The sequence below is a fragment of the Mandrillus leucophaeus genome, unplaced genomic scaffold (genome assembly GCF_000951045.1).
Source record: "Mandrillus leucophaeus isolate KB7577 unplaced genomic scaffold, Mleu.le_1.0 Scaffold267, whole genome shotgun sequence".
In the NCBI taxonomy this organism is placed as follows: Eukaryota; Metazoa; Chordata; class Mammalia; order Primates; family Cercopithecidae; genus Mandrillus; species Mandrillus leucophaeus.
This window is the reverse complement of record NW_012102776.1, coordinates 2,671,905-2,685,170: the sequence shown is the minus strand read 5'-3', so window position 1 is coordinate 2,685,170 and position 13,266 is coordinate 2,671,905. Positions and strand designations below refer to the sequence as shown.

At 35.6% G+C, this 13,266-nt stretch overlaps 1 protein-coding gene across 1 annotated transcript in view; it reads right to left on the bottom strand.

Annotated features, from left to right (window-relative positions):
• Nucleotides 1-13,266, bottom strand: part of DYNC2H1 (dynein, cytoplasmic 2, heavy chain 1) — a 376,294-nt gene that overhangs the window by 76,094 nt on the left and 286,934 nt on the right. Inside the window, exon 85 of the mRNA XM_011984411.1 lies at nucleotides 3,661-3,870. Coding sequence (XP_011839801.1) covers nucleotides 3,661-3,870 — 210 coding nt within the window. The remainder of the gene's footprint in view (nucleotides 1-3,660; nucleotides 3,871-13,266) is intronic.

The window sequence follows — 13,266 nt, the reverse complement described above, 5'->3', positions numbered from 1 at the left end:
TATACCTATAATGCTAGAATCAATTCCCTTAAAAAATTTTGAAACCTGATCCACAACCACACTATAATATCACTGTAAAGCTACTTAGCTTTAACCTTTTAAGTTAAAGATTGAGAGGTCTGCACCTCTCTGCAGTGAATGCCTCGACTAGATTATTTCCACATGATCTATTGTTATCTTGTCACTAATCATAACTTTATTCTCATTTATTACACACCCCCTACACAAAAAATAATCAAAACACAAGAACATTTAACCTCTTGAGAATTAAAATGAATGAAAATTTATTCACCTCTTTTATTACCCTGACATTTCTAGGTCTACCCGCAGTAGTATTAACCATTTTATTTCCCACCGTACTATCTAACCTCCAATCATCTAATTAGTAATCGACTGATCTCCAGTCAACAATGAATAGTTCAACTTGTACTAAAACAAATAATAATTGCTCATAACATTAAAGGACAAACCTGATGCCTAATACTGATATCCCTAGTTTTCTTCATTGCCTCGACCAATCTCCTTGGGCTTCTACCCCATTCATTTACACCAATTACCCAATTATCAATAAATTTAGGTATAGCAGTCCCCTTATGAGCAGGCACAGTCATTACAGGCTTCTGGTTTAAAAGAGAAAATCTCCTTAGCCCACTCTTTACCACAAGGCAGACCCATACCACTTATTCCTGTATTGGTAATCATTGAGATTATTAGCCTATTCATCCAACTGATAGCACTAGTTGAACGATTAACAGCCAACATTACAGCCGGCCACCTACTAATATACTTAATCGGAGGAGCCACACTAGTACTATCAACTATTAGTCTTCCTACAGCTTCAATTGCTTTCATTATTTTAATCCTACTAACCATTCTCGAATTCACCCTAGCCCTTAAGCCTCTATCTACATGACAATACATAATGACCCACCAAACACATGCGCACCATATAGTCAACCCCAGCCCCTGACCATTAACAGGGGCTCTCTCAGCTCTTCTAATAACATCTGGCCTGGCCATGTGATTTCACTTCAACTCTACAACTCTTTTAACCCTAAGCCTATTATCCAATACACTAACTATATACCACTGATGATGTGATATTATCCAAGAAAGTACATTTCAAGGCCACCATACAACCATTGTCCAAAAAGGCCTCCGATATGGAATAATCCCATTTATTATCTCAGAAGTATTCTGTGCTGGTTTCTTCTGGACATTTTACCACTCTAGTCTAGCTCCTATACCAGAATTAGGGGGACACGGACCCTCAACAGGCATTTTTCCCCTCAACCCCTTAGAAGTACCCCTCCTGAATACATCTGTATTACTTGCATCAGGAGTTTCAATTACTTGAGCTCACCACAGCCTAATAGAAGGTAGTTAAAAACAGATAATTCAAGCACTATCCATCACAATTACTTCAGGTATTTACTTCACCCTCCTATAAATCTCAGAATATTTTGAAACCTCCTTCACTATCTCTGATGGGGCACCTCTTACCTCTTCACTATCTCTGATGGGTTACCAATTACCTCTTACATTTTTTATTAATATCACATAGAACCATCTTGAAATATCTTATTCCAGGCCCTAACTTAACTACCTCTTCCTGAGATGAGAATTACAGTAACCTACATGGTATTCCTATTTCTATAAACTTATTTTGCACAATGATACCAGATAAATACTTGAAGAGCTTTTCATAGTAAAATTATCCTAAAATAACAATAACAAGAACAACATTTGTAGGGTGCTTGCTATGTGCCAAGCACTTTACTGATGTTCTAATTCTTGTAATAATCCCATGAGGTACCTCATAATAATGAGGTACCATTATTACCCTCATTTTACAACGAGAAAAGCGAAGTTTAGAGAGGCTTAATTAACCTACCCAAGGTTACACAGTTGCTATGTGGTAGAATAGAACTCAAACAGGCAGACATATTCCAGAGGCCACATTCTTAGCCATTTTGCTATATTATTTCTACATATAAATATAATTATTGCCTACAGCATTTAATCCAGGTTCCTTTCTTTGGCTTTAAAGACCTCAAAATCTAATACAATCCTAATTATACTTCATTGTGTACCAGTCCTACTAGACTTACTGTTCTCTTCTACATGTCATCTTCCTATGTTATTATTTTCTCTTCTAATTCAACAGTAATTTGTCTTACTGATACATTTTGTTCTCTACAGCATATAGTTGGAAAAAGAAATTTACTCTCAAGGACATTTATATTTTGATATATAAATTTGAAGCATTTACATTTATTATCACAACAGGACATACCCAGATTCAAATCGTGATTCTGGAACTCTTTGCTGTGTGACTCTGGTTATGTAACACCCTACTGCGTCAAATTCATCACAGTAAAATAGAGATAATAGTATGTCACTCAGAATGTTATTGTGGTGATTAAATGAGTTAATTAAGTAAAGTTCTTAGAAAGTTTAGAATCCTTTCCAACTGGTTCCTTCACTGTGCCAAGAATCTTCCATGACTGACAATATATCTACCCCAAATTAAAAACAAATTAGTTATAATCTGTGGTACAAATCAAAACTATAGTATTTTCATAATCACAGTTGATTAACAGAAATGGTGATCTATGCGCAAAGAAAAAGCAATGCAAAACAGATTATTTTTCAAGGTAAAAAAGAAGGTAAGGATGCCAGAGTAGACCTTTCTTTATATGTAGAAAAGCACTGGATATTTTAATGTTACTATATATATGAATGTAGGAAGTTCCAGGAAGGCTATTATTTTATATTCAAACAGAATATAAACAGAGAGGACTTTCAGGTTGACTATCAGAGGATTGCCTATATTGAGTATAAAGAGCAAGGGGGGCGGAAAGACAACTTAATTCCTATAGTACTCCAGTGAAGTATTTTCCAGATACCAACTTCTGCAAAGTTTCTATTCTCCAAACAGCTAAAATAAATCTATGCAGAACATCCCATATTTTTGTTTCTATCAAATAGCTATAAAATACATGGATTTTACTATCATTTAAAAAGGTCCAATTTTTCAGCACAAGAAGTGTTGATTTCCCTTTCTTCTAAAAGTATCTAGACTTTTCACTGGTAACCATCGTTTTCCTACTCTCAGTATATGGGTTACAGGCAAAGATAAATCCATCCCCAGCTCTAAGAAGAGGCATTTGGTGGAAACTGTGGTCAGTGAGAGCTTTGTATACACTGCCCACTGAACTAGTATGGGAATAGGCATGACACATGAGCCAACTGGTTTTAATCAAAGCAAATCCTAAGATTTTTGTGTGCATTACTAGAAAACATGTGTTCTTTCTGTTGGACTTGGAGCTCAGAATATAAAACTCAAGCTCATGTATAGGGGACCTGCCCCAAAGTGAAATCAACATAGATTTCATTATATATACAACACTAGATAGCTACTAGTCAACTACGTAAGCTGACGCCCTAATGACAATTTAAGTTCTTACATAAGCTGGCATAATGCTAGATACCACTGGATTCTTCAGTTACATCAGCCAATTAATTTTTATATGGCTTAAGCCAGTGTGACTTGGGTCTTCTGCTACTATTAACTATATATTCCTAACAAATATATGTGTGATGGAGGAGTCACTTATAAAAATGAAATAAAAATACATACAGTTAGTACTCGCTTACCTTTTGGTTTAATAAAGCACTTGCCAATTTTTGTACTTCTGAACTCAATAAAGTAGTTCCTCTGATGACTTTGCTGAGAGCAGCAAGAGACTGGTGAACACTTTGTACTAAACGAATAGTATTAAATTGTTCAAGAATGATGAATGACAATATTGGAGATCCTTGTCGATCATTAGGAGGAGGCACTTTCTGATGTATCAGGTTTGAATTCTAAAAGAAAAATGTTATAATATTTACTAAATAGTAACACAGATCACTGATATATAAAATGCTTTGAAACTTATTTAAATCCTTTGTTCTATTCTGTTTTAAAAATTGTTTTGAAATGCTTTTATTTTATAAATGGTCAAATGTATTAAGTCAGCAAATACACAAGAAGGGAATTCTGGAGTTCATCAACATTTAAAGTCGTGTGTGGACCAGGCACGGTGGCTCGCGTCTGCAATCCCAGCACTTTGAGGGGGCCGACGCAGGTGCAGCATTTGAGGTAAGGAATTTGAGACCAGTCTGGTCAACATGGTGAAACCCCGCCTCTACTAAAAAAAAAAAAATTAGCCGAATATGATGGCATGCACCTATAACCACAGCTACTCAAGAGGCTGAGGCAGGAGAATTGCTGGAACCCAGGAGAGGGAGGTTGCAGTGAGCCAAGATCATGCCACTGCACTCCAGCCTGGGCGACAGAGTGAGACTCCATCTCAAAAAAGAAAAAAGAATGTGGGAAATAAGAATTAGGAATAGTGAAAGGGAAACCACATTAAGTAATAGTATGGTAAGAAAAGAAAATAGAAAAAATGGCATCTTGTAAGTCAATGCAAAGAGATCAGAACAGCTGCAATACTACTCAACCACTACAAAGAGAGCAGAAGAGATCACGGTTTTAAAATAAAATGTGAATGGGCATTTATTTCAATTTGAAAATTACAACACCAAACCAGAGTAAAACCAAAAACAAAATCTTGTGCTCAAGATCACTGAACATTATATCTTAGTATTTATTTCTATATATATACTTTAACAGAGGCTGTGATATATGACAGTTCTGGGGTTTCTTAAGAAAAACTGAAGGAATCCCATTTGTTTCAAAATAGCTTATGTGATTAAGAGAAAAAAATCACTTTCAATAATTAAAAGAAAAAGATCACTTTCAAAAATATCCTAAAAGTATCAAAGAGCTGCCAAGAAATAATTGTGGAAAGTGCTATTCTCTTACCTACTACTCATTATCTTAATTTTCTCCATGTATTCTGCTTACAACCTTCATTAAGGATCCCTTCTCCTCATTTTACTAGTTGCCACATTGACGAGTCTATAGTGGCACTGTTGCTTTTTCATCTATGTAGCATAATAAGTAATTTAACCTATCATGGTTATTGCCATTAAATAAATCAATATTAAGTAAATTTTATTAGCATAAAATCATTCCTAAAAGCAGATTCAGCCTATGAGCTTAAATATTGACATTTTTATTCCTATCACCGCTATATTTACATTATCAATACTCTGAAATCATTTTCGAGATACACACATACTGAATCCAGAGGGGGAAAAAAGTCTAATATTATAAAAAATTAATTAGAATTAACTACTTGTCAGAGCATGCAATAAGTAATATTTAGCACATCTCCATCCTAAATCAACTAAGTAATAAAATTCAAATAAAATTTGATTTATAGACCTTCTGTAATCCTTTATATTAAAACAGGGTTCCTAGAAGTAAATAATGTGTTATTTAAATATTTATCAATCATATACTAAGCAAGATTAACAAGTACTAATTTAGTTTGTTTCAAAGTATATTTTGTGGATTTTAATCCATTTTATTAGGTTGATAGCACTGTTTGCACTGTCACTTAATAGATCAAAAACACTCAAACTTAGATCACTGAAGCAAGAGTCCATTTATCTACAATCTGAGAAAATAGGTAGCTAAATGTATTAAACATTTTATTTTTTATTTATTTACTTTTTTTTGAGAGGGTCTTACTCTGTCACCAAGGCTGGAGTGGCTCACTGCAGCCTCGACCTCCTGGACTCAGGTGATCCTCCCACCTCAGCCTCCTGAGTAGCTAGGAATACAGGCACCCGTCACCACACCCAGCTAATTTTTGTATTTTTTTGTAGAGACAGGGTTTTGCCATGTTGCCCAGGCTGGTCTCAAACTCCGGCACTCAAGTGATTAACCTGTCTTGACCTCCCAAAATGCTAGGTTTACAGGCATGAGCCACCATGTCCAGCCTAAACTTTTTAAAAGGTTGATTTAGCAATCCCCACAATATCCAAGCTGAAAATAATTCTAAAAATAAATACAGCTGCTTTAAGCATTCTCAAAAGATGAATGGAGCATATTTATGCAGTAGCAACATGTTAAATTGTATGTTACGTAGTCTGGAAAATAAACTCAATATTTATAATTCAAATACAGCTAACAATCACAAAATGAGTATGTTACAACAACTATGCAGTATGCTTTTTGATGAAACTAGCAAGTGACAGCCATATGTTTACTCAATTGATTACTAGGGATTTTGTTAATGAGTAAGTACAATTGATTGAATTGTATGTTTTTGAAGGCTTGCTTCTGACATTTTAAAGTTCATCTTGTCCTTAAAAAGCTCAGTGTATACAGACAAAATCATTATCTGATCATGGAGCTGCTAGGAGGGAATAAGGTTTTCTTTTCTTAATTCCTTTCTGTCTGCCTTTCTTTCTCTCATTCTGTCTCTTTCTCTATTTTTATTGATTTAGAGGATACAAGTGCAGGTTTCTTACATGTATATAATGCATAGTGGTGAAGTCCACGCTTTTAAAGTACTCATCACCTATGAAGTACAATGTTCACTATTCAGGTATTTTTTCAACCCTTACCCACCTCCCACCTTTTACAGTGCCCCATATCTATTATTCCACTTTGTATGTCCATGTGTACCCATTGTTCAGCTCCCATTTATAAGTCAGAGCATGTGATATTTGACTTTGTTTCTGAGTTATTTCACTGAGCATAATGGCCTCCAGCTCCATCCACATTGTTACAGAAGACATAATTTCATTCTTTTTTATGGCTGAGTGGTACTCCATGGTACGTGTGTGTATACAGGTTATCAATATTTTAAAACTTAACTCTTAAGGAAAATCTTTTAAGCAAGAAAAATGTGTCTAATTTGGTACAATTTAGGTGTGAAACCAGGTTGTTTGTGTTTTAACTGAAATATATTTCCTAGGTGGGATACTATTTTAGACCTAAGTGAATGGATGACACGTGAAAGTAGTATTATTTTTGTTTGTTGATAATTGAGCTTTTAGAAATGATTCTCTCTCAGAGAGAATTTTTGTCACCAGAGTACACTCAAGCAATGGCTAGACAAGAGTTTAGCATGTTTTTCTGTAAAAGTCCAGACAGTAAACATGTCAGGCTTTGTGGGCCATAAGGTCTCTGTTGCAAGGACTCAATTCTGCTGTTGTAGGATGAAAATAGTCACAGACAATACAAACAAATAGGCACAACTGGGTTTTAATAGAACTGTATTTACAAAAACTAGCAGCAGGCTGGATGTGGCCTATTCCTGAGCTGCAGTTTGCCAACCTCTCAACTAGATTATCGCTTGTGCAAGGTATTATAGGGATTGATATAGAGTCTAGATAACATCAGATTCCTCAGATACGTGACTCAATGAAATTCGTAAGATATAAAATGTAGCCTCTGCTGTGTGTATTTATCCATAGCTTATAAAACAGTAATCAACAAATGGACAAAGGTATTTTTTTCCAGATAATATGATCATGTCTTGGTTCAATGTATGTTTTCTATGATAAGGAAGATAAAGATAACAAAAGACTTGATGAACAGTCATTTTAAAAAGCAAAAAAGGCAATTAGAAGTAAAAACAAAGTTGGAATGGCTCTGTAAGGGTTATAGAAAAGGGAGAAATACCTTCACTTCCATGTAATAGAAATTCTACCTTTGCCCTCCAGTAACCCTTCATTCCTCTTTAGATAATCATTTCCTAACATCTGGGCAGAAGCCTTTCCCAAATCGTAGTCCACATAGTTCCGGAAGAGTTGATTCAACTCAGTTCCACAAATTAATTTGTAACTTGAATTGAGGCTTAACTAATGAGAGTGTTCCATTCTCCTGACCACAGTGACTGGTTCAGGGACGGTAGCATGACCAAACAGAGACAATGAAATGTGGTAAGAATTCTGCTGGGTATTCTGAAAAATAGGTAACTGTTTCTTTCTACTAGACTTGAACCTGAGGGATCATAAGTTACAGAATAGCTGCAGCAATTCTGTGGTAATAAAGAAAGGCTGTATGAAAAATGGTGCCAACACACAGAAAAAACTGTGTGTTTGTACATATATATAAATATACATGATATATATGTATATCAGTGATACAATGATCACATGTAATATACATGATCATACATATGTATATATTTCAGCTCATCAGATCTTTCAGAATATATATTATATATGAGGATATATATAATACATAGTAAGAAATATATATGTATATAGAAATCACTGTGTCCTCATGACATTCAAGTTCCTTGAAATAAGCTATGAAAAAAACCATTTTAACACCTTTTCAGTCATGTACACCACAAATTTCCATTTTTCACATAAGTCAGTTTGAACTGAGTTTTCCAATTACTTGCAATATAAAATATCTTACCTGATTAATGCAAGTTCAACAGACAACTTTCCCAAGCATCTACAATCAGGTCAAAATATTACATATCTGCATTAAATTATGCCCATATCTGCATATCTATACATTATGTACATATCTGCATTAAATTAAATCCACAAGTAGATTACTGGCAAAACTGTGGAAAGAGGAGGGTAGGGAAGGGAATAAAAAAGGAAAGAAAATAGCATTATGAGTTTGGTGAGTTCAGTGAGTTGAAAGATTATAGAATTTCTGGCCACTCATTTCATAGGATAGCTGGCTGCCTTACTATACCAAAAGCCAGTTATTAGTGGACAGAGCTTAGATTTCTAAACCTTTTATACCTAGTAACAACTATAGTCATACCTCAGGGGACTGGATTTCCCCCTCCTCTCATAGCACAGAGTATCCACGTCACAATTACTTTTCCACTGACCTTATTTCAAACAAAAGCTCCTTTGTATTAGCTCTGTTTGTCCACTAATAACTGGCTTTTGGTACAGTAAGGCAGATGGCTATCCCGTAAAATGGGTGGCCAGAAATTCTATAATCTTTCAACTCTTTAAACTCACCAAACTCATAATGCTATTTTCTTTCCTTTTTTATTCCCTTCCCTAGCCTCCTCTTGGTATTGAGCTTCCCTCAATACCAAAATCCATGGATGCTCAAATCCTTTATATAAAATGGGGTAGTATTTGCACATAAACTGCACACATAATCCTGTATACTTTAAATAATCTCTGCGTTACTTATGACACCCAATACAATGTAAGTAAGCATTATGTAAGTAGTTGTTATACCGTATTGTGTTTTTTATTTCAGAATATTTTCCATCTGTGGTTAGTTGAATTTGCAGATGTGGAACCTACAGATTCGGAGATGCACATTCCTTTTCATACCAGATTATCAAGTGGATCAAATAAAACCCAAACAGTCATGTTTTAGTTGCAATTAAAGATATGTTATTTATTTATTTATTTATTTATTTATTTTGAGACGGAGTCTCGCTCTGTCGCCCAGGCTGAAGTGCAGTGGCCGGATCTCAGCTCACTGCAAGCTCCGCCTCCCGGGTTTACGCCATTCTCCTGCCTCAGCCTCCTGAGTAGCTGGGACTACAGGCGCCCACCACCTCGCCCGGCTAGTTTTTTTTTTGTTTTTTTTTTTTTTCGTATTTTTAGTACAGACGGGGTTTCGCCGTGTTAGCCAGGATGGTCTCGATCTCCTGACTTCGTGGTCCGCCCGTCTTGGCCTCCCAAAGTGCTGGGATTACAGGCTTGAGCACCGCGTCTGGCCTAAAGATATGTTATTTAAATGAGCAATCAGAATTCAACCAGGGAAAGTATATAATAAATACCCAACAAACTGTTTAAATCAGAAGTGAAGAGCTGAAATAAAAGGCAAAAACGCAGGAAATTGGTAGATGAAGTAAAGCCAAGGCTGAAAGAGAAGGGGAGTTGATATGGTTTGGCTGTGTCCCCACCCAAATCTCATCTTGAATTCCCACGTGCTGTGGGAGGGACCCAGTGGGAGGTAATTGAATAATGGGGGTAGGTTTTTCCCATGCTGTACTCGTGATAGTGAATAAGTCTCACGAAATCTGATGGTCTTATAAAAAGGAGTTCCCCTGCACAAGCTATCTCTCTTTGCCTGCCCACATCCACGTGAGAAGTGACTTACTCCTCCTTGCCTTCCGCCATGATTGTGAGGCCTCCCCAGCCATGTGGAACCGTAAGTCCATTAAACCTCTTTCTTTTGTAAATTGCCCAGTCCCGGTGTGTCGTTATCAGTAGCATGCAAATGGACTAATACATGAGTATTCTGAAAGATCTGAGGCATGGAAGCTAATGCTATAAGCTATTATGTATTTCTAAAAGAAAAATCAGGAGGAACCTACAGAGCACTAATACAAAGGAACTTTTGTTTGAAATAAGGTTGGTGCAAAAGTAATTGTGATTTTGCCATTTTAATAAAAACTATGAAACTCTCAGGGCATATGAAATTAGCAAATAATTTTAAAGCAAATTATTTTTGAAAGTAGTCTATTAATAGAAAAGATGGCACATTAATAAAAATTTTTATTTCTAGGAAAGTATTTTTAATATGATATCTGCTCCATAATTTGGCCTGAGGAATGATTCTGCTCTGTGAAGCTATCAAGTAAAGAGGCAACCTAGTAGAATAATAGAGTAACAATCAAATCTCACATTAAGAGGCCTAACATAGACCATGATATTTAAGAGGAAGAATGGCTAATTTTCATGGAGCACTGACTATGTGTCAGGCATATGCCTTTCAGTACAAAGTTATTTTGTTACATTTTAAGTTTTGGCTGGGCGCTGTGGCTCACGCCTGTAATCCCAGCACTTTGGGAGGCTGAGATGGGTGGATCACCTGAGGTCAGGAGTTCGAGAGCAACCTGGCCAACATGGTGAAACCCTGTCTCTACTAAAAATACAAAAATTAGCTGGGTGTGGTGGTGCACACCTGTAATCCCAGCTACTCAGGAGGCTGAGGCAGGAGAATCACTTGAACCTGGGAGATGGAGGTTGCAGTGAGCCGAGATTGCACCATTGCACTCCAGCCTGGGTGACAAGAGTTAAACTCTGTTTCCAAAAAAAAAAAAGAAAAAAAAAAAGAGTTTCAGGAATATAAGAGTGTGAGAGAAGGGTGGGTTATGAATAATAACATAGAAAATCATACATTTGAGATTTTTGTACCTGCTTAAAGGAAACCAATAGGAAGACCTTTTTTTTTTTTTTTTCCAAAATTGACTTACATTGAAAAGTTTATCTTTTCTTCCATGCCCACCTAAAAATCAAATGATGTATATTTTTCCATGAAATTCCTTTTGGTGTGCTTTATGTGCATGACTGATTCTTAGAAAGTCAATAAGATAGCCCAAAATATTTTGTGTGTGTGTGTGTGTGTGTGTGTGTGTGTGTGTGTGTGTGTGTGGTGTTTTAAAGTATGAGAAGAGCCCAACTGCTCTCAAAGAGTAAGCCAGTTGGTTCATAACTTTATGGCTAAAAGGAAGAGTTAGCATTTCAACAGCTACTGTACAGACTCAATGAGAAAACAGTAATTCCAACACCACATAACATCACCACTGAACTAAAAAAGGAAGTCTACAAACAAAGCATAATCATTTAATACACATATGACTTATTTCACAGTTGCTCAAAATAAAAAGATGATCTCAGCTTCTATTTCAAGTAGGGCTGGCTACTGCTGAAAACAACTAAAAATGTTGAACAACACATTAAAGCATATTCTTAAATGCACCCAAATGTAACTGTGAGTTCAGAAGTAAGGCATGATTATTCAGAAAGCTAAGTGTTGAGTTTTTAATCTTCATCTTTATTTACCTCGTCTTGAATGTGAATAGAGGTATTCTAGATCACCAATTTCTTATTAATTCTTTCACAGTAACTAAGTGTGTTGCCCCTACCTTCTTGTCCCAGGTCTTATTTCTCGGGCAGCCACATGAAAACCAGATGAATTATCCTATTCAAGTAGACAGATCTTCCACTGGCTGGGTACAAGGGGTAGAGAAAATTGTTTTTCTCAGTTTATAAAGAGGAAGAAGGCAGCTGTCTTCTTTCCTTTGAAAGGGTATGTCTAGGAAATGTAATGTGACTGAAATCTAAACGACACTGTGGTACATAAATACAATCTCTCCGGGAGCCAGATGACCTAGAGATGATTCCAATTTTTAGAGCTTTATTCCTTTTGATATGTAAATATTTAAGGAGATAATGCTATAGTCCCTCAAGGACTCTGGATTTAATATAGGAATTTAGGCCCTTTTGCCCTTTTCTGGAAGCTAATATAAGTTTTATTCTCCTTTCTGATCAGACCAATAAACCAGGCAAATGGCCACAAATTTAATTCTATGGTAGATGAAGAGTCATAAGACTGGGATTTTTTTACACAGAAACACTAAGAATGTAACATTTTGACAGATCAGATTCAGCTGAAAAAACAATGAGTGAACTGGAAGACAGTTTTGTAGAATTAATTCAGAATGTATCATGTAAAAAAAAAAAAGATGGGAAATATGAGAAATAAGACACATGATGAACAGAGAGAAAAAGGTCTAATATATATCCAATCAGAGTTCCAGAGAAGAGAGATACTGAAGCAGTCAACATTTAAAGAATAACTCAGACGTTGATAGTACTGATCAACACCACCAATAAAAATTCAAAAAGCCCATTAAATCTTACAAATTCTTTAAAAAAAGGAATTAAAGAGAAAAAGAACAAAATTCCATACTCAATCTCAACAAAGTATAACTGCCAAAAATCAAAGTAAAGAGATCTTAAAAGCAGCAAGAAAAGATAGATCAAAGAAGCAAAAATTGACTTCTCAACAACAGAAACCAGAAAAGATAGAATTCTACCTCAACTTTCCCTTCAGTATAATGAGACATTAGATGTTAATACAGAATAACATACCCTTTAAGACAGAGGGCAAATTAAAGGCATTTTCAGATAAATAAGAACTCAAGAGTTTACAATCAAAAGATACTTTCTACACTACAAGCAGATGCAAAATGAAACCAAACAGAATGCCTGAGATGCAGGAAGAAATAAAGAACAACGCAAGTGATAAACACGGGGCAAATCCAAATAAGCATTCTGTACATGACGACAACACCAAATAAGCATTATGTACATGATGACAACAACAACAAGAAAGAGGGACTAAAATATAAAATTATAACTGCATATAAAGTGGGAATTGAGTACAATATACTAAGCTTCTTGAACTCTCTGGGAGTTACGCAAATATACTGAGTTTAACTTTGATAAACTATGTATGTACCAACAATATATAGAATACCAACTAAAAAGTAAAAAATGCATATAAGTTGTAAACTAGGAAAAAGAAACATTAGAAAATAATCAGTCCAAAGGAAGATAAGGAGT